At 45.2% G+C, this 26,516-nt stretch overlaps 1 protein-coding gene across 1 annotated transcript in view; it reads right to left on the bottom strand.

Annotated features, from left to right (window-relative positions):
* CUX2 (cut like homeobox 2) overlaps nt 1-26,516 on the bottom strand; it is a 521,901-nt gene that overhangs the window by 80,467 nt on the left and 414,918 nt on the right. Inside the window, exons 6-9 of the mRNA XM_030219071.1 lie at nt 14,659-14,782; nt 11,832-11,908; nt 9,500-9,566; nt 3,844-3,892 (exon numbers count right to left, since the gene is read on the bottom strand). Coding sequence (XP_030074931.1) covers nt 3,844-3,892; nt 9,500-9,566; nt 11,832-11,908; nt 14,659-14,782 — 317 coding nt within the window. The remainder of the gene's footprint in view (nt 1-3,843; nt 3,893-9,499; nt 9,567-11,831; nt 11,909-14,658; nt 14,783-26,516) is intronic.

Consider the following 26,516-nt stretch of genomic DNA (forward strand, 5'->3'; position numbering starts at 1 on the left):
ATTTGTGGTGTGTGGTTGGGGAGGGGGAGGGGCCACGCTCACGTGGAAGAGCCCATATCCAATATACCGACTCAGGCTACGCCTCTGATATGCTGATTTTATGTATCTGCGTTGAATACGTTTTGTTTTACTTTATTTTACCACGTGGGTCTGCTTTTCTTTTCTGCTGTTTTGGATCTTGCAGACTTGTCTGTGTGCTTTTTGGGACCACACAGCAGTTAGGAAATAGCTCTTTTCAAACCTCAGTACCTCTCCTTTCTCCTCTATATTAGATTGTAAGCTCTTTGAGCAGGGACTGTCTTTCTTCTATGTTTGTGCAGCGCTGCGTATGCCTTGTAGCGCTATAGAAATGCTAAATAGTAGTAGTAGTAGTAGTATATTCCTGGTGATAGACACACACAGAACCAAAGCACGCACACACACATATTAGAGTTACTGGACAATTAAAAATGTTAATTCGTAATTCATTTCACAATTTAAAATTTTAAATCTTGAGTTAATTGGTCCGGCACAGCATCAGCAATTAGACAGCATGGGGTCAGGGCTAGAGCAGGGACAGATCTGGTTGCTGGCACTCGCTGCAGCTATGCACTAGTGCCTCTCCTGGCCCACCATCACTTCCATATCCAAAACACAGAAGAAACCAGTCTTCGCAAAGAAACAACAGTTATCAAAAACAGCGAAGATGACGCAAAAAAGAAAAAAGTGAAGAAAAAATGAAAAATAAAAAGTAAAAAAAGAAGAAATAACAAAAAACAAGCAGATAAAAAGTAAAATCAAAAAAAGACGACACAAAAATAACGATAAAACTATGAATTTATTGAGGTGATATGACTCGACACAGCTGTGTTTCGGCCCAACTGGCCTGCGTCAGGAGTCTGTTACACCATGTGTCTGTTCTCTAGTTGTATCAATATTTCTGTGAAGAGTGTTCTGTCAAACGCTACTTTATTCTAAGCACTCTACCTTAAAAAAGGCTGTGTGCGCAATCTGGCAACAATCGCTATAGAGAACTCTAGCCAAAAATGTCTCGCTGGAGTAGCTGCACATAAGCTTCACATTCACTGACATTCACTTATGTGCAGCTACTCCAGCGAGACATTTTTGGCTAGAGTTCTCTATAGCGATTGTTGCCAGATTGCGCACACAGCCTTTTTTAAGGTAGAGTGCTTAGAATAAAGTAGCGTTTGACAGAACACTTTTCACAGAAATATTGATACAACTAGAGAACAGACACATGGTGTAACAGACTCCTGACGCAGGCCAGTTGGGCCGAAACACAGCTGTGTCGAGTCATATCACCTCAATAAATTCATAGTTTTATCGTTATTTTTGTGTCGTCTTTTTTTGATTTTACTTTTTATCTGCTTGTTTTTTGTTATTTCTTCTTTTTTTACTTTTTATTTTTCATTTTTTCTTCACTTTTTTCTTTTTTGCATCATCTTCGCTGTTTTTGATAACCACCATCACTTCCGCCATTGCTGCTGCAGCTGCCTTCCTCCATCGACCACACAGCCTTGCCTTTGCTTCGCCAGCTCCTGCGGATCCTACACCACTTCTGTGCTGTGCTACACTCTGCCTTCCCAAGCACCCAAAGGTCCAACATTGCAGTACGCAGTTGTACCTGCTTTCCTCCACAGGTTTTCACAGCCATCCCTGCAGCTGAGTCTCAGCCCTCAAGGAAACAGGAAGGTGCATCAGAGGAGGTGGAACGCAGATGCAGGAATGCTGTGGAGCCGGAGGAGGAAGGCAGGTACGGCTGTGTGCCGCAATGTTGGACCTGCAGGAGCTGGGGAAGGGAAGGCAAGACAGAGAGTAGCCCGGCATAGTTAATAAGAGTAAAATTTTTAATTGCCAAACAATTCTCATTAATCACGTTAACACGAGTAATCCACAGCCCTAGCACATACACATACAAACATGCAAAGATTATGCAGAAACAAAACAGACACACAGAGCCGCCGAGAGACTGAGCCGGGCCTGGGGCAGGGCTGCCACCCTCCCCCATGATCGTCACCACCCCCTCAGATCACTGCTGCTATCGCAACTGCAATGTAAATATCTTGGCTGGCGGGGATCCCGAGGCCCCGCCAGCAGAAGAGTTCTTCCTCCAGCGCTGCTCTTCACTCTGCTGATTGTCTGCCCCTGCGGCTACTTTTTCTCTCAGTGCATGCTCAGTTTCAAAACGGAGCATGGTGCAGCCTGAGAGGAAAAGCAGCCGCTTGGCAAGCAATGGGCACGGTGAAGAGCAGTGCTGGAGGAAGGCCTGCAGTGTCTGCTCCTCTGGGTCCTCCCCAACCTCCAAGGGGGGCCCGACACTAGAGTTTTCTCTCTCCTGCTCCTGTTGGAGGCCCGGGAAATTTTGCTCCCCCTGCCACCCCCCTCTCAGCAGCTCTGTAGCCACATACACACGTACAAACTAAACACAGTCAGACACATATACAAACGGGCTGGAAACAATTCCAGGAGGGATGCTGTGCATGCTTTCCCCACCAAGTGCTCCCCTACTTCACCCCTATCCCAGCTGGGCTGGCTATCAGTGATTACAATATATATTTCTTTTTTATCAATTTCACTGGGAAACCTAATGACTGAATTGTATAGATTTCTTACTCGGTGCTATGTATATTTATTTTCTTACATTTGTACCCCGTGCTTTCCCACTCATAGCAGGTTCAATGCGGCTTACATATTATATACAGGTACTTATTTGTACCTGGGGCAATGGAGGGTTACGTGACTTGCCCAGAGTCACAAGGAGCTGCCTGTGCCTGCAGTGGGAATTGAACCCAGTTCCCCAGGACCAAAGTCCACCACTCTAACCACTAGGCCACTCCTCCACTCCACTCCATATTGACGGTGACTGAACCATGTAGTCTACTACTGGCTGCTACGTGAATGGCCTCCTATTGGTGGAGAAGAACTGCAACACCTGTTGTGAAAGTGGCACCTCATGATTAAACTTAAAGCCCATCCTTATCTGTTGACAGTGACATCTAATGGTTAGATACGGAGATACGAAGGCGGTAGAACGAGAGGGCATGAAATGAGATTGAAGGGGGGCAGACTCAAGAAAAATGTCAGGAAGTATTTCTTCACGGAGAGAGTGGTGTATGCTTGGAATGCCCTCCCGCGGGAGGTGGTGGAGAGGAAAACGGTAACGGAATTCAAACATGCGTGGGATAAACATAAAGGAATCCTGTTCAGAAGGAAAGGATCCTCAGGAGCTTAACCGAGATTGGATAGCAGAGCCGGTAGTGGGAGGCGGGGCTGGAGGTTGGGAGGCGGGGATAGTGCAGGGCAGACTTATACGGTCTGTGCCAGAGCCAGTGGTGGGAGGCGGGACTGGAGGTTGGGAGGCAGGGATAGCGCTGGGCAGACTTATACGGTCTGTGCCAGAGCCGGTGGTGGGAGGCGGGGTAGTGTTGGGCAGACTTATACGGTCTATGCCAGAGCCGGTGGTTGGGAGGCGGGGCTAGTGCTGGGCAGACTTATACGGTCTGTGCCCTGAAGAGCACAGGTACAAATCAAAGTAGGGTATACACAAAAGTAGCACACATGAGTTGTCTTGTTGGGCAGACTGGATGGACCGTGCAGGTCTTTTTCTGCCGTCATCTACTATGTTACTATGTTAGATGTATAATTGCAATCGGATTCATTTTTATTACTCTTTCCAAACAGAATATTTGGATACCACTCCATTCAGAGACACACAGAGACAAAAGAGATACATATATACACATAAAGGGAGGGGCTGGAAAGAATTACACAATCCATGCTCAGCATGCATTTCCCACTTATTGTTTCTTTACAGTACTACCCTCAGTGTAAAACACATCTCACCTGATTAGCCTTTTCAAGGTTCGTCATGATCATTCCTACTTCATCCAACCTACATCAGCAAATCAACAGAAAACAAAAACACTAGTAAAGACTTCCTTATTGTTTCATGAACATTGTATTATTGCATCTTTGAAGATTGTATCTTAATTTTAACTATGTACATTTTGCAAATCTTTTCTTGGTTTCTGAATGTCAGGATGCATGCCTAAGCTTGGCACTGGAACCTGCAATTCAGCTGGGGGGTACGCAGTGGAACAAGGACACTCCATACTTGTGACACCTCATGGTGCTGGGTTGAGATCACACGGATCAGAACACTGGAGGGTGCCACAAGGTGGTGCTGTGACCAGTGAGCAGTGAACATGGAAGAAGGGTAGAAAAAGCCCAGACTTTATAATGAGGATGTGAAAAATGTGCTGCTTCTGACCCTGACTCCAGAGAACAAATGACAACACAGTTATCTGGGTCACCCCTGTCTAAATCCTGATGCAAACTGACCAGAAGAGAAGAGACAGTATTCTACATTAGAAGCCAAGGAATTCTGGGATAAAAATGAAGAGATAAGCCCAAGATTAATCATAATTAAATCGTATATTAGCTCAGGAAGTTGCAGGAGTTTCTATTTTCCTTTTCAAATTCTGAGTTCAGCAGAACTGACAGATGATGGATTAACGGTCTGCAAACAATCAGTTCAAAAAGGTGTAAAACATGCAAATTGGCAGTAAAAAATACAAAACACATTGATTTGCATTCCTCTTTTGCCATGACATCGCTCAGTGCATATGGAAAACAGCTACAATCATGATCAAAGGCGATATTATTTACTGCACAACTATGTACAAATGGTATATCAAATTATCAAGGAACATCTGTTTTGGTATTATATGATTAAGTGTTCTTTCTCTGTTGCATATTGTGAATGAAAAATTTGTTGCAGTGTGTTAGCAAGACTGGCAAAACATTTGAACAGCTGTAGTGTTTGGCAGGCCTTGCCGCTGGTAGGTGCCAGAGCGGTAGAGAAGATGTTCCCGACTCATAAAAATACATGGCAGCCTACCAATAAAAATAACAACTGCAAATGGTAATTTAATGACGTGAAGCAGGGAATCCAAGACTTAAATCTTTTGCACTTGAAACAAGTGTTTGCTTTCCAAGTGCCCGCTGGAAGTAGAAATTTTTGCATATGCTGAGCAGTTTCAGCCAGTAGAATCTTCCATGCAAAAGTCTCCCAAACCACAAAGCCCCCTCTAGAAATCATGAACAAAAGTGGAAGCCATTTCCATTGAACTTAGCAGACTGAGTTGAGTAACCTAAGTGGCTTGGCCAGGCTAGTAGTTAAATGCAGGTGTTAAATGCATGGTGGGGGCTGGTGGGAATTGGTTGTTACACAAAACCTTGTAAGAATAGATATAATTTTAACAAAACCCACTCTTTATTAATATTAATTACTCCATCATTATTTAAAATCCATACTTTACACAGTCCATTCCAGTTGTACTCATATTCGTCCAAAAGTCTATATCATAAATTAAAGCTGTTTTAGCTCGTTGTCCATCAATTCTTTATACAAAATTGGAATTGGTTGTTGGCATTTAGGATCTTAAGGTAAGTGAAATATCAGTTCACACAAATGGAGAAATGTACAGGGGAAAAGTTGGTTCTCCCAAACCCTTAAATGAACAATTTTGCATATGGAAGCTGAAATAATGGTATATTTTGGTAATGTGAAGCCCTCCCCAGGACTGTTAAGGTAAAAGTATTCATGTGCACTTAAAAGCAAAGAAGAGCAGGTAAGTTATGTCTGTGTAGCAATACTGGATGTCAGAAACATTACTACCATCAAACTACATGTCAGTGTAGCAGCACACCTATGCTGATTCCCAAGCCCCACCAGCTGAAAACTCCCAACAACTGTCCCTCCTGCATACCTTGTAGATAGCAGATGGCATGCAGGTGAGACAAGGAGAGACAGGGAGGGGTTCTTCTGCCCACCCATCTTGGGTCCAGGCCCACTCAAAGTTGGGTGTCTGGCTACGCCCCTGCTACATGTTTGGCTTGGGATGCATAACCATGCGTTGAAATCTGATAATGGTGGTAATCTTTGTGTTAGAAAGGTGATCATAAGGCTGTAATGCAGCAGCAGGTCTGCCATACGACTGAAATTTGCTCTGGCTGGAGCTTGATCGGTTGGACCCCAAATAATAAGGAATGTGGGCTCCAACATATTTGACGATGTTATAAGTGAATCCGTGTTGTATTGAGTTCACAGTGCAGCGGCATGCCTTGCTTAGTTGCCACCTAGAGCAGATCAGTCCCTTCCTCCATGTGCACGCTGTAGGCTCTGCTGGTCCCCTGCCCCAGAACAGGGAGCTGACGTCAGAGGGGGCAGGGGACTGGCAGAGCTGACAGCCACGCGCATGGAGACTGCAATCCCATGACTGCTCAATGCACCCCCATACTGCTTGCACCTGGGGGGGACTGTACCCATCACCCCATCCTTGGTATCCTATTGCCACAGTGCAATATGTAACAACAAAAAGCAAAAAAAAGAAATAAAGAATAAAACCAGGGTCTAACCCTTGACCATGTTATAAGGGAACCCGTGTTACATTGAGCTGTGTATTATTTTTGTGGCACACTGTAAACCAGTTTTGCACAGTGATTTTTTTCCCTAAAAATTCATATTACAATCAGGGGCGTAGCCAGACAGCAGATTTTGGGTGGGTCTAGGCAAGAAGTGGGTGGGCACCAAATGTTCTCTCCCCCACCCCCACCCCAAAAAAATATCTCAGCTGGTGGGAAAATGCTTCTCTCCAGTCCCCACCTTGGTAGTCTGCAGCAGGCATGCCCTGAAAACTGAGCATGCAAAGGTGCCAGTATTGTGGAGAGCAGCATTTTCATTACCATGTGCTACTGTTGGATGGGCCTGAGCCCTAACTGGGTGGGCCCTGGCCCACCTGTGGCTACGCCACTGATTACAATGTCTTACAGTCACAGGTAGGAAGTGTTTGAAATAGAGTTGACTGTAGTTGCTCCCAATGCTGAATCTATAGGTTTTCTCTGTTGCTGTTTAATTCACCAATGTCGGGACCCTAAAATTATTGGAACATTCCCTGTAAAATTCTGACTCCCAGCTTCAGAGAAACTAAAAGTACAAGTTAAAGTAAAAATGTTTAGAAGTGTTCCAACGCCATGTTGGGGTTGGGGGTTTCGGTCCCAGAAATCGCGTGGTGCTTTGAATTGGCTTACAAGATAACTCCAAATGTGGGTCTCCACGAAATTCAACTTAAGATTTTACATCATGCATATCTTACTCGAAGCAAGGGCAAAGCAATGGGCCTATGGGACTCAGAGGATTGTGATAAGTGTGTGAATAACAAGGGCACCATAGTACACCACTTTCTGGAATGCCATGTGTTGCAGCTTTTTTGGAGAGGGGTACTGGCTCATTTGGAAGAGGTGATAGATCAGTCTTTAGATTGGAATTACAGGGTATTACTTTTGGGCTTAGACTCAGATTTGGCCTCCTAGGGGTTGTCTATTTACCAATGTCGGTTCATCCTCTTAGCTCTGGTACTGGCTAAAAAAGTCATCTTACAACATTGGGGGGATAAGTCCCCCCCTCCTCTTATTAAATGGTATGCTAATATGAAACAGATGGCAGGTTGGGAAGGGGGAGGACAATTTGAATATGAATGGGAGTGCCCTCCACCAAGCCATACTGTTTGGCGAAGGAGTTATGAGCGATTGACGCAGCTATCCTGTACACAGGGCACTACGCATTGAACAAGTGTGAATGAGATCTCTGGGGATAGGACTCAGCCTCAAGGGTAAGGTGTGGGGGGGGGGGAGGGGTCATTTTAGATATAAAAAATAACAAGAGGAAATGCCACAACTTGCATGCAGCAGGTGACCTGGTTGTGTTAACGTATTTCTTCTGGTTCAGTTTGGCTAGTAGGGCACTCAATGTTGTTAGCAAAGTTGATACAGTGCCAGATACATATTATATTGCATTTTCACTGTATTTTTTAATCTGCATTTATATGTAACTGATGGATACAGGTTTTATGATTGTGCGTTTCTCTTGACAATAAAAATATTATCAAAAAAAGAAGTTTTCTGACGAAAAGAGATAGAGAACTGACTTTTCTTTTTTCATGATACTGTCTGCTAAATGCAAAATGGTAGACCTGGAAATAATGTGATTTTATTTGGCAACTTTTCTATACAAGGCATTTCCAAAGCACTAACAACAAGACAAACAAAACAGATACACAATCCCAGAGCGTAGCAGGTTTGCAAATACCTACAGAGCCTCAGACCGTGCAACAGGGTGGGTGGTGGAGGAAGAACATTTACAGCAGACTCCCACTTTTGGTGAACTACAAAAATCAGCTTGCTGAAATCTTTCATCCAGGGAGCACAATGTATCCCTTGTGAAAGAAAAAAACGTTCTGTAGCAGTGGATCTAACAGAGCCCACAATGTGAAGGAGCTCCCCCAATGGGCCAGCAGCAGCGTCAGACTCTCTTTCCTCCCCAGAATGTCACGTTCATACTTTACGTTTTGGAGGAGGCAACTTTTTACTGCCGAGTCTGAAAAACTTTGAGCATTGAGGAGGCAACTTTTGAATGCCTATCTTGCAAGGCATTGCTTTTTCAGCACTGAGTTTCATACACAAGGTTTCTATCTGGTAGTACATCGACAGACACAAGGTTTTTCCATAGACTACTACTACTACTTATCATTTCTATAGCGCTACAAGGCATACGCATCGCTGTACACTATAAACAAAAGACAGTCCCTGCTCAAAAAGCTTACAATCTAGAAAGACAGGAAAACAGACAGAACAATTAAGGGTAAGGGGATAAAGAGGTGAGGATAAAGGACAGGGCAAGTGAGTTAGGAGTCAAAAGCAGTGGTAAAGAGGTGGGTTTTGAGTTTGGACTTGAAAATGGCTAAAGACGGGGGTAAACGTACAGGCTCGGGAAGTCTATTCCAGGTGTGAGGTGCAGCGAGACAAAAGGAACGGAGTCTTGAATTGGCAGTAGAGGAGAATCTTAAAAGACTGCAAAGACTCCTGAGGCAGGCCGGTGGGCTGAAACACGGCTGTGTCGTCATTTGAGCTACACAATTGATCTGGACTTTGTCTTTTGAGCTATACAATAAATTTAGACTTTTCATACGTGATCTAAAGACCATATTCTCGTGTCATCTTTGCTGTGTTCTTGTGATATTCATACTTTTGCCTCTATCTTGCAGAGTTTGGTTCCTTCCTTTGTGTAGACATTGGCTTTCAGCTACTCATGCGTATTTTTACCTTGATGCAATTTTCAGATGCATTGTCCTGTGGCCAGGCCTTGACGTGATCATCTTGCATCTTGGTTCCCAGGATGGCTACTTGCAAATGCTTGGCTGCCTTATTCATGAGGCAGCTTGCTTATGAATTTCTTAGATTTGAATTTTTGGTAATTGTAGAGAAAGGCTTAAAATAATAAGTGGTTATTATGAGGGTCATGCCACCTCTTGCCTCTCAAGGACAACAGGTGACAAGTGAGTGAGCTCTCCAGTTAAAACAAATGCTATTAATAAAAGGAGATTTTTAAAGTTTTAACTCTTAAGTGGATTTTTTTTTCAGACAAAATATAATTACTTACTTTGAAGCTGCCTCCTCATCGTATTTACATCGCAGGTCAAGCAGCTCAGTCCGAGTCGTCTTCAGTGCTGACAGACAGAAAAATGGGCAGCGTCAGGGCCGTCTTTCTTCTGAACAAGCTTCAGTACTGACTCTCAAAACATCCTTCCCATACAAGGGCCATCAGGACCCAGGGCTTAGCCGTTCTTATACCCCCCTCCACTTTCAGCTATCAGTTTGCCTTTCTTTTTGAGTTTTAAAGGTCAGTTGTAGATCTTATTACTTTTACTTTACATAGGCCTGATGCTTTGTAAGTCAAAGATTTGGCACCATGGTCTTAATTTGATTTAATTTTAACATTTATATTCCCTTTTATTGGAAATCCAGATCAAGGCAGATTACAAAGTACACTAAAAAATACTTCAAATTAACATAGTTATTTTTTTTAACTAAATTGTGGTAAGATTTGCACTTACTGCAAACTAACAGCAAAAATTAACATGTGGTAGATACAAAAGCCTGTGTGGTAACTGAAAGGGTCAAGCCCTGCCCTGCATCTTCCCTGCATTTACTACATGTGAAGACAGTTCACGCACAGGTAGTGTATTACATGCTGGGTCAATAGCGTAACCCTCTGTGTTCTTGGAGCAGGACATGTAAAGCGATGCCTGTGTGTTAAACTGTCATCAGTGCAGACATCTGCAATGCCACCCTTCCCAACCCTTGATTACCAGTTCTAACCCCCCTAATCTTTTCCAAGCCACCCTGATCACATTGCTCTGATAAGCCCCTCCCTAACTCAAAAGTAGCCTAGTGGTTAGTGCAGTGGACTTTGATCCTAGGGAACTGAGTTCGATTCCCACTGCAGCTTCTTGTGACTCTGGGCAAGTATCTTAACTCTCCATTGCCCCTGGTACAAAATAAGTACCTGAATATATGTAAACCGCTTTGAATGTAGTTGCAAAAACCTCAGAAAGGCGGTATATCAAGTCCCATTTCCCTTTCCCGTCCCCTCTCAAACTGTAAAGGGATTCCCCCAACCCCCTTCCCTAAGGCATCACATCACCCCCGGGGCTTCCTGGAGGTGATCATTTTGTGATGTAGTGTGACAGGATGGGAACAATCATTCTCCATTCCTGCTTCATTCAGTTCCAGGTATCAAAATGGCCACCATGACCCCTAGCAGTACTACCGCTAGGGTCAGCTGCCATATAAGGACCAATAATCACCTTGTAGACATATTTCAGAGGATCTCTTATTGGTCTACAGAGTGATACTCGGGAACAGTTACACTATTAAATCCACAGTGAACTGAAGACCCTCACAGATCCATGCAAAAGGGATGGCAACAAATGTAGGACAAGTCAACCTGGTTTGCCCCCATCTTGTCCTTACAAAATCACTGAAGAAACCAGTCTTCGCAAGAAAATCAACAGGAAACAAAACAGCGACGATGACTAACAAAAACAAAAAATAAAAATAAAAACTAAAAGACAAAATTATATAAAAAAACATCAAAATTTGAAAATAATCATAGAATATGTATTTAAAAATATAAATACATAAAGATTAAAAATTACATAAAAAAGATGACACTTTGGATGTAAAAATTAAGAAGTCAACTTTATTAGCCAAACGATAGCAGGAGTCTTCTCACCGTATGTTGATAATTAATTCTATCCAATTGTAAAAGCAATATATGTGTCTATTTATTGATGCTGTAGCGCTAAGTCGAGCGGAGAAAATCGGAGCAGTGAGAGACGCTGCTCCGATTTTCTTCGCTCAACTTTGTTTCGAGTATGACTTAGCGCTACAGCATCAATAGAATTAATTATCAACATATGGTGAGAAGACTCCTGACGCAGGCCAGTACAGCCGAAACACAGCTGTGTCGAGTCCCTTTCTCCCAGCTATCGTTTGGCTAATAAAGTTGACTTCTTAATTTTTACATCCAAAGTGTCGTCTTTTTTATGTAATTTTTAATCTTTATGTATTTATATTTTTAAATACATATTCTATGATTATTTTCAAATTTTGATGTTTTTTTATATAATTTTGTCTTTTAGTTTTTATTTTTTGTTTTTGTTAGTCATCTTCGCTGTTTTGTTTCCTCCTTACAAAATCACTTCCAGGGCTTGGAGCAGGTGGGTGCAATGTGACTCTACGGCCCCTCTTCTCAACCCAAAGACTAAGGTGTTGGCCAGTATCAGCTGCAACTGTGATGTAGCAGGGTTTCTGTGCACTAGGATCTGTTATGAGAGTGGTGTGTCATTTTACGGTATTGAGGATACGTCTACATCATCTTAGTTAACTGGAATAGAGGAGTCAAATCCACAACACACATCTTTAAATACCTGAATGCAGGACTTTGATCTTTTCTTCTGCTTCTCCTAGTCTAGCAGCCAGAGTGAGCTGCGCTTCTTGTAACCCCCTATGAAGAGATATATATTAATTGCTACATTTTCTACTAACACTGTGTGGGAAGTGGAAGTTGCTGGCAGTCAGACCTTGTGGTTTTTCTCTGTCTGGTGTTCCTGCATTAAGCTGGAAATTTCACTGCTTGGAGAATTTTGCTCAGTTTTCAGCAGTTACTTCAGTTATTGTAAGTAGATAGCTCGACATGCTGGACCCTCGGAATCAGGGGTGGCTCAAGGCATGAGCCAGGTGAGCCACTGGAGGGTGCTAGACCTCAAAAGGTGTCAAAAGCATGCCTCACTGGATCAGCCTTGTGTTTGACTCTAACTGTTGTGCTCTTTTTCCTGCATGGCCACCGGCACTGCCACAGGTGTAGATGTGAAAACAGGTGCTTCCTGGGGTAGTACCAGTATGAACGTAACGGAGAACCATGTGACATGCTGTCACCGCTGTAACAGAGCAGGTAGAGGTGATGCTGGTGGGGGAGGGGGAGACAGGGTAGAGAGAGCACTGATGCAAGTGAGGGGGAGGGAGTGCCACAGCCCCCTTGATCCAGCACTGCTCAGAATTGTCTCCTGGCTTCTTTCACCTCCTACTATGACAGGTGGGGTGAGAGGGTGAAAATCTCTCTCTCTCTCTCTCTCTCTCTCGTTTCAGAAATGTCCCTGAAAACAACCTCTGGCAGTGAAATTAGGGAATCTGTGTGAGCCATCAGGGCTACCTGACAGAATGCTACACTCTCATACATCTTAGTAGCCAAATCGCTGCCAACTAGGTTTAATTGTTACTTTAAAAATATGGTACCTTTTGGGCTGTAAAAGATGTCAAAGTTAAAGCTTAATGTTATAGAATAGGATCCCTTAAATAAAAGCCTTCTGAAGCACAGCAAGAGGAAGAAACCATAAACAATGACGGTTCAATTATTAATTAACTTGTCTAATCCCCAATAATTACATAGTAGATTCTTCATTTGTTCTCCAGTGTGATCAGGATAAGACTATGACATTACCTAAACACAAAGGTGCCGATATTCAGACCATGGAAGGTAGTCGGGCTGCCTTCCAAGGTTGGTGCTGAGTCCGAATATTCAACGCTGGGCCGTTTCCAGTGATTGGCATTGAATATCCAGTTTATTTTTGGCCGGTTTCAACTTAACTGGCCAAATCAATATTCAGCACTGGCTGGTTAAGTTAAAACAGGCTTAAGATAGGCCTGCTATTTCAGCAGCCTAACTTGGCTGCCAAACGTATCCGACAATGTGCTGAATATCAGTGGATAGCATCATGTGATATAACTGGCTATCTGCTAAGCACTAACCGGCAATATTCAGTGGGAGATAACCAGCTATCTCCTGATGAATACTGCCAGATAGCCAGTGCCATTTAACCGTCCAGGAGCCATTCCTGGCCGAAAGTCCCTATCCCCTCTGCAACAGGAAGTCTGCATCAGGAGCAGTGGGACACCACAGCATTTTAATGCAAGGCTTGGCTAGAAAGTCCTGTGCTGCCCTGATGCTTCTTTGGGAATTCCACCCATGCAGAGGTAGAGGGTGGTGGTGCTGGCAGTGACAGCAGTGGTGGCAGGCCCCGCAGAGGGAAGGGAAGATGGGGAAATGCTGGATAGGTGGTGGTAGGGAAGGAATGCTGAGGAAGAGGAAGTAGAGAAGGGGAGATGAAATGCTGGCCACCTTGGGATGGAGGGGGGGGGGGGGGGGGTGGATGACAGAGAGCTGGAGACCTACAGGAGTGGTAGAGAGAAGAAGGGGAGTTGCAGGATACTTGCAGAAGAGGTAGGGAGGGAAAGGAGAGATGATGAGCACCTACAGGAGAAGTAGGGAGGAGTTGGACAGATGCTGGCCACCTTCAAGAGCGATAAGAAGGGGAAGGAGAGATGTTGGCCCTGGGGGTGGGGGAGACACTGAGCTAGACACCTACAGTAGAGAGAAGAAGGGGAGATGCTGGACATTTGCAGGAGAGGTAGGGAGGGGAAAGGGAGATGCTGAGCACCTATAGGAGTAGGGAGGAGAAGGGTAACTGTTGGGCACCTACAGGAGAAGTTGAGAGGAGAAAGGGAGATGCTGGGCACCTACAAGAGAAGTAGGAAGGGGAAGAGGAGATGTTGGCCACCTTGTGCAGCTGAGACTTCCTTCCCAGAAATTTTGATTTCTCTACCCTGATGGATAATCCTATACTGTTAGTACTGAATATTACAAATCATATACGTGGCTTATTTATCCTGAAAAAGTATCATAGGGCCTGATGTTTAAAAGAACTTACTATCCGGATAGCACAGGGGTAGTAAGGGGGTGGAGCTTGGGCAGAGCTGGGATTTATATGGAGACCAGTCATAATAGTTCCAGTATCCGGATAGCTATCTGGGTTAACTTAGGTGAGTAAATTCACTGTCATATATTCTCCAGGTTCATCTTCAGATGATGGAACGGAGTATCAGCCCTGTCCGGATATTAGTGATGGTCATCACTGTACCTGGATATGCAGCGCAGACATCCGTGTATCAGCTGGTGCTGTATTTTGGGAATATGTTTAAATGCCACAGCCAGCGTTTAACAGAAATGCCAACAGAACTATAAAATATATTTTATTTTCTGGTGAAAGATCAGTCTTGTTTTTATTTTGCATTACTTGTTTGAACTGCTTTTCACAATATAGATTATTATACTGGGACGCTGCGGCAGGGAAAGGAGGAGAAAATTCAGCCTGTCCCTGCCACCCGCTCAGAAAATCACAATACCCACTACTCACGTACTTTTCTTTCTCTGCCTCATTTCTCTGCTGCAAGTTCTCTGTGGAAAGTGCTTTGCTGCCAATGGTAGAGTGCCGGACTTCCTCTGATGCTGTGATCCCAGCTGGGGATGTTCTCTCTCTTTGCTCTGTGGGTGTAAAAAATTCACATAAGCAGCATGACCCACTGAAAGAGTAGTTACTCCTTCCAAGGCTAAAGATCAGTCACAAGGGGTAAAAATTGATTTTCAGAAGTTATGCTATAGAGTTAATACGTTTTGCAGGTTTCACCGTTCAATTGTGTTAGAAAATCACAGCGGGATGTGAAATTTGGAGTTCAGCCTGCAGACTGTAAAATGTGGCAGCTTCCCGACTTTGCTACTGCTGTTAATGGCCTTATTCTATAACTCTTCTGGCTTCTTGTGATTGGAATGACCAAGAATGAGAAATGGGAGCTTTTCAAACTCCATGTCAATGCACTTCCACCAACTCAGTACGGCTGCAATTAAGCCCCTGCTATGGCAGAAAAGTGTGCGGAGCCGGAGTCTCCACGCTGAGAATTATATCCGACAGCTATCGAATGAGCAGGGCTGCTCTTATGTTGAGGAAACTCTGAGCAGTTTGGAAGAAAATAGTGAACGGATGGAGTCTGGACTCTGGTCAATCAGTGGTGCATGTGATTTTTTTTTTTTAATTGAATTCAATCTGAGTGGAGGAGTGGCCTAGTGGTTAGAGCACCGATCTTGAAATCCATAGGTGGCCGGTTCAGATCCCACTGCTGCTCCTTGTAATCTTGGGCAAGTCACTTACCCCTCTATTGCCTCAGGTACAAACTTAGATTGTGAGCCCTCCTGGGGCAGAGAAATGTCCAGTGTGCCTGAATGTAAATCACCTTGAGCCACTACTGAAAAAGGTGTGAGCAAAATCCAAATAAATAATCTATCTGTATATGTACACAGATAAAATAAAGCCACTTTGGAGACAATGGGATGATTGTAGAGGATGCACAGTGCATTTTCCTGTGTAAATTAGCACGCATATACAAGTAGCAATATACAGAAATTTAAACGAGGCATGGTTTGGGCCTCCTTCAAAGTATATAGGGCTAGATTCTATATGTGAAAAAAAATCGGTGCTGAAATAAATACGCCTAGGCATATTCTATAAACCGCGTGGTTTATAGAATACACCTAGCACTCGTCCGCATGACTAAAATTAATCATGGGCAGTTATGCCAAGAAAAACTCAGTGGTAATGCCCACGCATAAATTAGGTGCAGACGCACAGGGGCCCTTTTATAAAGGTGCGTAAAGGCCTACATGCGTCCAGCATGCGCCAAATTGGAATTACCTGCCCCGGGCGGTAATTCTGAATTTGGTGCATGCAGAAAACACATTATAGAAAATATTTTCCCGTTTTCTACCCCGTAGTGCTTACCCAGTGGTAAACAGCAGTGGGCACACTGCCGGGTGGTACGTGAGACTCTACTGCTAAGTCAATGGTGGCAGTAAGGTCTCAGGCCGAAAATGGATGCGTACTGGTTTTTATTTTGCCGACCGTCCATTTTCTGGGCCCTTAAAAAAAGGCCCACTTTCCAGGACGCGGTAAACACCGTCCCAACGTGCACCCGAAAGACACGCTCACGCTGCTGCAGGTCACCTTTTGCCGCGACTTAGTAAAAGGGCCCATTTTAGAAATGCCCATGACCCGCCCATTCCATGCCCATAGCCACACTCTGTTTTCAACTAGCCACCTTAGTTGCATGCATAAATTCTAATTAATGCCAATTAGTGTCAATAACTACTTGGTAATTGGCAATTATCTGCACTGACTGGCTTGATAAGCTAATTAAGTTGCATGCGCAAATCCAGAATACAACCGGATTTGTGTGCGCAACTAAGCCACACTCTATAGAATCCAGGGGATAAAGTATTACACGTATACCTCAGAAAATTTGCTCATTGGCTTTTACACTATCACCACCACCCAAAAATTGCAGTGCCCCTGCAGTTTGACAGAGGAAGCCAATGGGGAGAAGAGAGGACGTACCACCCAGAGAATGAGGCGGAACTACCACCCCTCTCCACGGGATGCTGTTGCCTTGTTTTCTAGGGATAGGCAGCCTGAAAAGTTTCGGCTTGTGCCGTTTTCCATGTCATTTACAAGAATGTTCATTTGGGGGGGGGGGGGGGGGGGTTACAGGTTTTTTTTCCCATTCCAGGACCAATGTCATCAACACTGGTGAAAAAGGTGTGAGCAAAATCCAAAATAAATAACAGTGTGCGTTCTTTTCAAAGAGTGTGCCTGCTTTTCCTGCTAGTGCATGAAGAGCGTACCCTCTTTCCAAATATTGGCACACGAAAAAACCCCAAAAAATGTTGTGTTTTTTTCTGCTCGATTTAGGGGGGAAGTTATCGTGGTGTGGTAAAAGGCGTGCTTTTACCGCACCTTGATTTACCATGGAAGTCAGCAACCTCAGATATCTTGGTAAAGCAAGATAGTGGAGGTGACCACAAAAAAGTAGGGTCTACACCAGGTTTGTCCAACCTACAGTCCACATGCCTGAACCCGACCCACCAAGTGCTTTTCTCTGGTCCTTGGAAGCTTGGCAATTCTTGTGGTGCTTACAGCAGGATTCCTGCGTCTTCACCATTAGTCGGCTCTCTGTAAGTTTGAGCCATGTAGTACCAAATGTTCAGATTGATCTTGCAGTTTTAAGTCTAGCAAGACTTCATCAACTTGAACTTCTCGCACCATGCGGCTCAAGCTTGCAGAAAGTCATGTCCTGGTGGGGAAGCAGGAATCTCGCTGCTGCTTCTGCAGCTGAAGCCAGGTGAGGGGAGACACTGGGTGAAGAATTGGGGGGGGGGGCATACATGAGAGAGACTGGATGAAGGCTTGGGGTGGGGGGGAAACAATGCACCTTTGTAATTTACCACTGTTTCATGAAACATATGGCAAAATACGATGGTGCGAGTTTTGGCCCTCTGAATGTTAGAAAATATAAAATGTGACTCCCGTCTCCCAATTGAAAAGAGTTGGACAAGCCTAGTCTATACCAAGGGTGCTACCAAATTCTGTATTACTGATCTTCAATAGACTTAATACGAATCGCGTTTCGGCCATAAAAAGGCCTGCATCAGGAGCCTGAAGATCTAAAAGCAGTTTGTATATCTACTTACTATATCCTGTACCATAAAAACCGGTATAAACTACTGTTTAACAAATTCTTTGCATAAGTGTCACCAACAGAAACCACCAGGTCTCTCATTTAAGAGCACTGCAATCAGCATCCGATTCTATCTATTCAACCAATGATGCAGGGCAAACCTACCCCTTTCAAAGGTGGCATTATTACTTTACGGTTTCTTGTTGACAACTCCTTGAAATTTGATAAACAGATTGGGCACGTCATAAAATCATGTTATGTTAAGAAAGATTTGCCAATTGAAGCCTGTTTTTGTCCAAGTTTGGTACATGCTTTAGTGGCCAGCAGGCTCGATTATTGTAATTCATTATATCAAGGTCTTACAAAGACTGGTCTTAAGAGACTTCCAGTTGGTTTAGAACACAGCAGTTCGTTAGGTGACAGTCGGAAAGAGGTTTGTTCATATAATACCTGTTTGGAAAGGACTGCATTGGCTACACATTTCAGCCACAGTGGCGTTCCTAGGGGGGGCGGTGGGTGCGGTCCGCCCCGGGTGCACGTCGCTGGGAAGGGGGTGCCGTGCGCGCCTGTCCTCCGTTGTTCCATGCTTCTTCGCTGCATCGGGGGGGGGGGGGGCGCTGCACCTGGGGGGCGGGGCGCATCGGCGATCCGCCCCGGGTGCCAGCCCCCCCCAGGAACGCCACCGTTCAGCCAGGATTACATTTAAGGATTTTATCTGGAAGCACCAGTGTATTTAAGGGACAAATTATCCAAGCAACAGTACTTTCAATTGCTGCGTTCATCTCAATGTTATTACAGCTTCTATCACTCCAAGTTGTGAAATTATTTTCCACAAGAAACAAGAACTTTTGTTACATTGGTCCTCTCTTATGGAACTCTTTACCCGCAGAAGTTTAACAAGCTACCTTGGGTTTCATAAGATTCTCAAAACATGGATTTTCAAGAAAGTCTTTGCTGGATCATAGACATAGCAAGTGAATATCTGAGTGTGATAATTGCTGATTATTTACTTTGATTTTGGTTAAGCAATTATATTGTTTGGTTTTACATGTTCCTGTATTACTGATTTAAAACTTAACTATATTAAGCTGTACCATAAGTAATTATATCAAATCAAAACAGAGGGTAGGGTTAAATGGCCAAATCTCTCAGTGGAGGAGGGTGAAAAGTGGAGTGCTCCAGTGGAATCTGTAATGGGACCGGTGCTCTTTAGCATATTTATTAATGACTAGTAAGGAAGGCCCGTTTCAAATCGCAATGAAACGGGCGCTAGCAAGGCTCCCCTCCATCCCTTTGTGTCTCCGTGTGTCGCTGGCCCCCCTGCAGCCTCCGTGCGAATGTGTGACCCTGGCCCTTTTGGCACGCCCCCGTGTGCTCCGCCCTCGACGTCATCGTGTTTTGATGCGAGGGCGGAGCAGAGGTAAAGTGCAGTACAACGTTGGAGCTGAGAATTTGCTCCGCCCTCAACGTCATAACGTTTGATGCGAGGGCGGGGCCCACAGACTGTGATTTTCTTTGGCTTCAGAGCTTCGAACTTACGAACCTGGCTTCAGTGACGTCAGTGCAAATAGAACGTTGAGGGTGAGTTTTATATATATAGATCTGGAAATGGGAACGAGTGAGATGATTACATTTGCAGACGACACAAAACTATTCAAAGTTGTTAAACGGATCGTGAAAAATTGCAGGAAGACCCTTAGGAAGTTGGAAGACTGGGCATCCAAATGGTAGATGAAATGTAATATGGACGAGTGCAAAGTGATGCACATTGGGAAGAATAATCCAAATTATAGTTATTTGATGCTAGGTTCCACCCTAGGAGTCAGCGCACAAGAAAAAGATCTAGGTGTCATCGTGGACAATACGCTGAAATCTTCTGCCCAGTGTGTGACGGTGGCCAAAAAAGCAAACAGAATAATAGGAATTATTAGGAAAGGGATAGAAAATAAGACCAAGAATATTGTAATGCCTCTGTATCGCTCCATGGTGCAACCATACCTTGAGTATTGTGTTCAGTTCTGGTCACCGTATCTTAAAAAGATCTTTAAAAGGTTCAAAGAAGGGTGACCAAAATAATTAAGGGGATGGAACTCCTCCCATATGAAGAAAGACTTAAGAGGTTAGGAATCTTCAGCTTGGAAAAGAGGCGGCTGAGGGGGAGGGTATGACAGAGGTCTACAAAATACTGATTGGTGTAAAATGGGTGAACGCAAATGGATTTTTCACACTTTCAAAATGTGCTAAGACTAGGGGACACTCAAGGAAGTTACATAGAAATACTTTTAAAATGAACAGAAGAAAATATTTTTTTCACTCAATAAATAGTTAAACCCCGGAACTCATTGCCAGAGGATATGGTATCAGCGGTTTGTTTATTTATGGGTTTAAAAAAGGTTTGGACAAGTTCCTGGAGGAAAAATCCATAATCTGCTATTGAGATAGACATGGAGAAAGCCACTGCTTGTCCCTGGGATTAGTAGCATGAAATGTTCCTCTCCTTCTCTGCGCATATCCAGCAGATAGCCAAGACCTGTCGCTTCTTCCTCTATAACATTAGCAAAATTCGCCCTTTCCTCTCTGAGCACACCACCCGAACTCTCATCCACTCTCTCATTACCTCTCGCCTTGACTACTGCAACCTACTCCTCACTGGCCTCCCACTTAGCCATCTATCCCCCCTTCAGTCCGTTCAGAACTCTGCTGCACGTCTTATCTTCCGCCTGGACCGATATACTCATATCACCCCTCTCCTCAAGTCACTTCACTGGCTTCCGATCAGGTACCGCATACAGTTCAAGCTTCTCCTACTAACCAACAAATGCACTCGATCTGCAGCCCCTCCTTACCTCTCTACCCTCATCTCCCCTTACGTTCCTACCCGTAACCTCCGCTCTCAAGACAAATCCCTCCTTTCAGTACCCTTCTCCACTACCGCCAACTCCAGGCTCCGCCCTTTCTGCCTCGCCTCACCCCATGCCTGGAATAATCTCCCTGAGCCCATACGCCAGGCCCCCTCACTGCCCATCTTCAAAGCCTTGCTCAAAGCCCTCCTCTTCAATGTCGCCTTCGGCACCTAACCACCATACCTCTATTCAGGAAATCTAGACTGCCCCAACTTGACATTTCGCCCATTAGATTGTAAGCTCCTTGGAGCAGGGACCGTCCTTTTTTGTTAAACTGTACAGTGCTGCGTAACCCTAGTAGCGCTCTAGAAATGTTAAGTAGTAGTAGTTCCTACTTTTTGAGATTCTATTAGGTACTTGTGACCTGAACTGGCCACTAATGGAAGCAGGATACCGGGCTGGATGGACCATTGTTCTGGCCCAGTTCTGGCTACTGTTATGTTCTTAGGAGTGATCTCTGGTATGGACTTAGGCATGAGCATTTAATGCCAGTTATAGTATATTATAAGTATTGTGTGTAAATTTGCACTCTGCCCACAGTCCATCCAGACTCCACCCATGTGCACATTCACCTGTAAAATACATGCTATGTAAGAGATATTTGTATTTACAGAATAGCACATATGCGAATAACCAGCACGTATGCAAATATGTTGAGCATTTACATGCATAACTGGCACATAAATATTAGTTCTGTAGTAAGCCTTAGGAGGAAACGGAACGTGATGACAGTGGATGTATTTCTGTGAGAAAATATTTCGGAAATTACCCCTGACGCAGCATTCATGAAATGGGGGCTCCCTGTCACAGAGCTAAGTGATTTTGGGGCGACTTCTTTTTGCTAGACTTGCTAGATGTGCATTCAATAGACTATCCAGCTTATATTTGAAAGAGAAAAACACCTATAGTGAGACCTAAATCGGGAGATAGACGTTTGTCTCGCAAAGGCGCCCAAATCGGTATAATCGAAAGCCGATTTTGGGTGTTTCCAACTGCACTCCGTCGCGGAAACGAATAAAGTTGACAGGGGCGTGTCGGAGGCGTGGTGGAGGCGGAACTGGGGCGTGGTTATCAGCCGAGGAGAGATGGGCGTCTTTAGCTGATAATCGAAAAAAAAAAAGTGTTTTGACCGCGATTTTGGGTCACTTTTTTTGGACCCTTTTTTTTCACGAACAAGTCCCAAAAAAGTGCTCCAACTGCCCAGATGACCACTGGAGGGAATCGGGGATGACCTTCCCGGACTCCCCCAGTGGTCACTAACCCCCTCCCACCAAAAAAAACCCCACTTTAAAAACTTTTTTTCCAGCCTCTATGCCAGCCTCAAATGCCGTACCCACCTCCATGACAGCAGAATGTGTTCGATCCTATCACAGCCTTTCCCTGGGTCAGATGTGGCTCTCAGGTGCAGTACAGGGTCACATCAGCATTGCATTGTGGTGGGTGTAGGGTATTGGGCTCCGTGATTTCATTAGCTTGTGTTACAGTCTCAAGATGTTGGTAGTTGGTAGGCTCTTCTCCCATGGTGCTTTTCCCCCTGCCTACTGGGTCAGAGTGTGCCCTGTTGTGTTTCCTGTTGTAGTCCATGAGGTAGTGGCCATTTTTGTAAGCCAGTTTTAGTTCCCTTTCCTGTGTTAGCCACATTAGACAACTTAGTTCTTCCCTTGAATGTGGCTGAAAGAGGGCATTGTACAGCATTCTGCCAGCTCTGACCTACTGCTCATCGCAGTACCAGGGAGACTCGTTGCCAGTGGGGCACAACCTCTGATCTGCAGTTAACTGTGAGTAAAGGCGGTTATTCCAATAAAGGACGTTTTCGGAGAGATTAGTCTTCAGGTGTCAACTGGTGTGCCAATGTTATATAGCAGCAACCAGTCCTAGAGGCCTGCGTGTATGCAGGTCCCTGGAGCACTTTTAGTGGGTACCGCAGTGCACTTCAGCCAGGTGGCCCCAGGCCCACCCCCCACCCCCACCTGTAACACTTGTGCTGGTAAATGGGAGGCCTCCAAAACCCACTGTACCCACATGTAGGTGCCCCATCACCCCTAAGAGCTATGGTAGTGTTGTACATTTGTGGGTTTTGGGGGAGGGGGGTTGGGTGTTCAGCACCCTTGGTAAGGGAGCTATGCATGTGGGAGCTTTTTCTGAAGTCCACCACACTGACCTAGGGTGCCCAGTTGGTGTCCTGGCATATCAGGGGGGCGAGTGTACTACGAATCGTGGCCCCTCCCACGACCAAATGGCTCGGATTAGGACGTTTTTGAGCTGGGCGTTTTTAGTTTCCATTATCGCTAAAAAAACCAAACGCCCAGCTCATAAACGTCCATTTTTTCAAAAATACAGTTCGGCCCGCCCCTTCACGGACCCGTTCTCGGAGATAAACGCCCATGGAGATAGGCGTTTCCGTTCGATTATGCCCCTCTGTATGTGAATTTGGGATGCTTTAAGTGTTTTCACCAAGAAGATACAGTATATTGTTAGATGGTGCAGTGGACACACAAATTATAAAGCAGTACACTTAGTAGAATTGGTGACTGACAATTCAAGTGGAGTTTTTTTTTTTAAAGCTAAATGATGGCATGATGAGCTCATGCCTTATAGTCCGCTGAGGGGGACTGGCTGGGCGGCGATTCTGAACCTTTTTTTCTCCACATTGATAATATTGGAGTTCACAACAGAAGCACACAGGCAGTGTGAGCCTGTGCTAGGAATTTCAACATAAATATTAGTGCCTAACTTATAGAATTATCCTTATTGCACTCATTTTCAAAGCAGATGGACATCTCAAAATGGCTAAAACACATCCATCCATTAAAAATGTTTAAATCTCAATTTTCGAAAGGTGGAATTTGGATGTCCTGTACCAGGGCCGGTCTTAGCAAGTGCGGGGCCCTATGCACACCAATTTGGTGGGGCCCCATCCTAGCCCCGCCCCACCATAGACCAGCCCCACCCTAGCTCCGCCCAATTGATAAGATTATTCCATTTTTAGAACATTTTTTATTTATGAAATTTCAAATAAAGACAAATGAAGCTAAACTTGTACAAAAAAACTGATTGAAATAATAAGCACAATGCTATCATGAAACCTCCCCTCCCCAGAAATTATTCAGTTCAAGTCCACTACAATTAGTAGTTCCAATTCTCATAACAAAGGAGAATAAAGGAAAAATATTAAGAAAAGATTCAGTACTTTCAAATTCCCCTATTACTCTGTAACCCATATATGCAATAAAATAAAAATGAAATGAAAAGATATACAATAAAATAAAGTGATGTGTGAAATATAATGTACAATATAAAAACATATAGACCACCAAGGTATTAAAATTGTTTTAAAATATATACCACAACTCTCTGACTCAAGAAGACTCCGACTCTGTCTGTCATCCATAATTGTCTGACAACACACAGAAAAAAAATAAGTAAAAATAAAATAGTCACAATTAATATCTTATACACCAATATACAAGCCATACGAAAAATGCAGACCGTCAACAATATGAAGCTAGCAAGGGATCATAATATCACAATTCTCATGTAGAGCCACAAAACACCCTTTTAGAGGTAGTGTGTCATGATTTAGGCTCTACACCCTTTCTGATGTTTGATGCCACCTTAGTATGGCCAACACACAATCTCTCCACTGCAAAACACTATACACAAATTTGTGCAAAAACACACTCATAACCTTAACAAACCATAAACAGCACTAATTCCAAGGACAGGACAAACTACAACCTTATGCGTGGCGTGGAAAGGCAACTGTAATTACATTGAGCTCTAAAACACCAGTGCACAACCTAGTGAAAAAAAACCAAAAAACAAAAAGGGCTGCAAACTATACGCTAGCAGAATACTGCACCTTCCTTGATCACACCTGAAAAACACATGAAGGCAAAATACTGAACTGGAAAGTTACCTCAAGAAGTCAGACTCAGCATGCAGCAATACTACAAAAATTAAAACTTACATGAAAAATATCACAGATGCACATTTCCAAAAACTGACATATTCCAATTAATAAATCCTGAATAAAATAGTTTTTTCTACCTTTGTTGTCTGGTGACTTTGTTTTTCTGTTCATGCTGGCTCAGTATCCGATTCTGCTGCTACCTGTCCTCTTAACTCCGTTTCCAGGGCTTCCTCTCCATTTATTTCTTTACTTTCCGCCTTCCTTCTTTATTTCTTGCCCTACATCCGTAAGTAAAAGCTGGGTCCTCTGCAGACTTGACTGTCCAGTGGATCCAGCTTCTGCCTATTTTCTATATCCATGTGCACTTTTTCTCCTCTCTTCCTTTTCCCTCACCTCATCTCCTTCCTCACTCTTCCCTCACCTCCATCCATGTCCAGCATTTCTTCTCTCTCCTCCATCCACCCATGTCCAGCGACCCTCCTGTCCCCCCTGCCATCCATCTATGTCCAGCAACCCCCTCTGTCCCCTCTGCCCTCCCCTGCCATCCACCTATGTCCAGAAACCCCCCTCCCCAGCCATCCACCCATGTCCAGCGACCCTCCTGTCCTCCCTGCCTGCCCCTGCCATCCACCTATGTCCAGAAACCCCCCTCCCCTGCCATCCACCCATGTCCAGCGACCCTCCTGTCCTCCCTGCCCGCCCCTGCCATCCACCTATGTCCAGAAACCCCCCTCCTCTACCATCCACCCATGTCCAGCGACCCTCCTGTCCTCCCTGCCCTCCTCTACCATCCACCTATGTCCAGAAACCCCCCTCCCCTCTATCCACCCAAGTCCAGTGACCCTCCTGTCCTCCCTCCCCTCCCATCCACCTATGTCCAGAAACCCCCTCCCCTCCATCCACCCATGTCCAGCGACCCTCCTGTCCTCCCTGCCCTCCCCTGCCATCCACCTATGTCCAGAAACTCCCTCCCCTCCATCCATGTCCAGCGACCTTCCTGTCCTCCCTGCCATCCACCTATGTCCAGAAACCCCCCACCCCTCCATCCACCCATGTCCAGTGACTCTCCTGTCCTCCCTGCCATCCTCTGCCATCCACCTATGTCCAGAAACCCCCTCCCCTCCATTCACCCATGTCCAGTGACCCTCCTGTTCTCCCTGCCCTCCCCTGCCATCCACCTATGTCCAGAAACCCCCCTCCCCTCCATCCACCCATGTCCAGCGACCCTCCTGTCCTCCCTGCCCTCCCCTGCCATCCACCTATGTCCAGAAACCCCCTCCCCTCCATCCACCCATGTCCAGCAACCCTCCTGTCCTCCCTGCCCTCCCCTGCCATCCACCTATGTCCAGAAACCCCCCTCCCCTCTATCCACCCAAGTCCAGTGACTCTCCTGTCCTCCCTCCCCTCCCCTGCCATCCACCTATGTCCAGAAACCCCCTCCCCTCCATCCACCCATGTCCAGCGACCCTCCTATCCTCCCTGCCCTCCCCTGCCATCCACCTATGTCCAGAAACTCCCTCCCCTCCATCCATGTCCAGCGACCTTCCTGTCCTCCCTGCCATCCACCTATGTCCAGAAACCCCCCACCCCTCCATCCACCCATGTCTAGTGACTCTCCTGTCCTCCCTGCCCTCCTCTGCCATCCACCTATGTCCAGAAACCCCCCTCCCATCCATCCACCCATGTCCAGCGACCCTCCTGTCCCCCCTGCCCTCCCCTGCCAACTGCCATCCACCTATGTCCAGTAATCCCCCGTCCCCCCTGCCCTCCACCCATGTCCAGCGACACGACTCTCCTCGTTCCCTGCTCCCCCTCCCTCCAGCCACCTGAGCCCCCCTCCCATCTGAGCCCCCCTCCCCCTCCCCGACCCGCCAAACGACCCTCTTCTGCCACCTGAC

This window comes from Microcaecilia unicolor, chromosome 11 (genome assembly GCF_901765095.1).
Source record: "Microcaecilia unicolor chromosome 11, aMicUni1.1, whole genome shotgun sequence".
Taxonomy (NCBI): domain Eukaryota; kingdom Metazoa; phylum Chordata; class Amphibia; order Gymnophiona; family Siphonopidae; genus Microcaecilia; species Microcaecilia unicolor.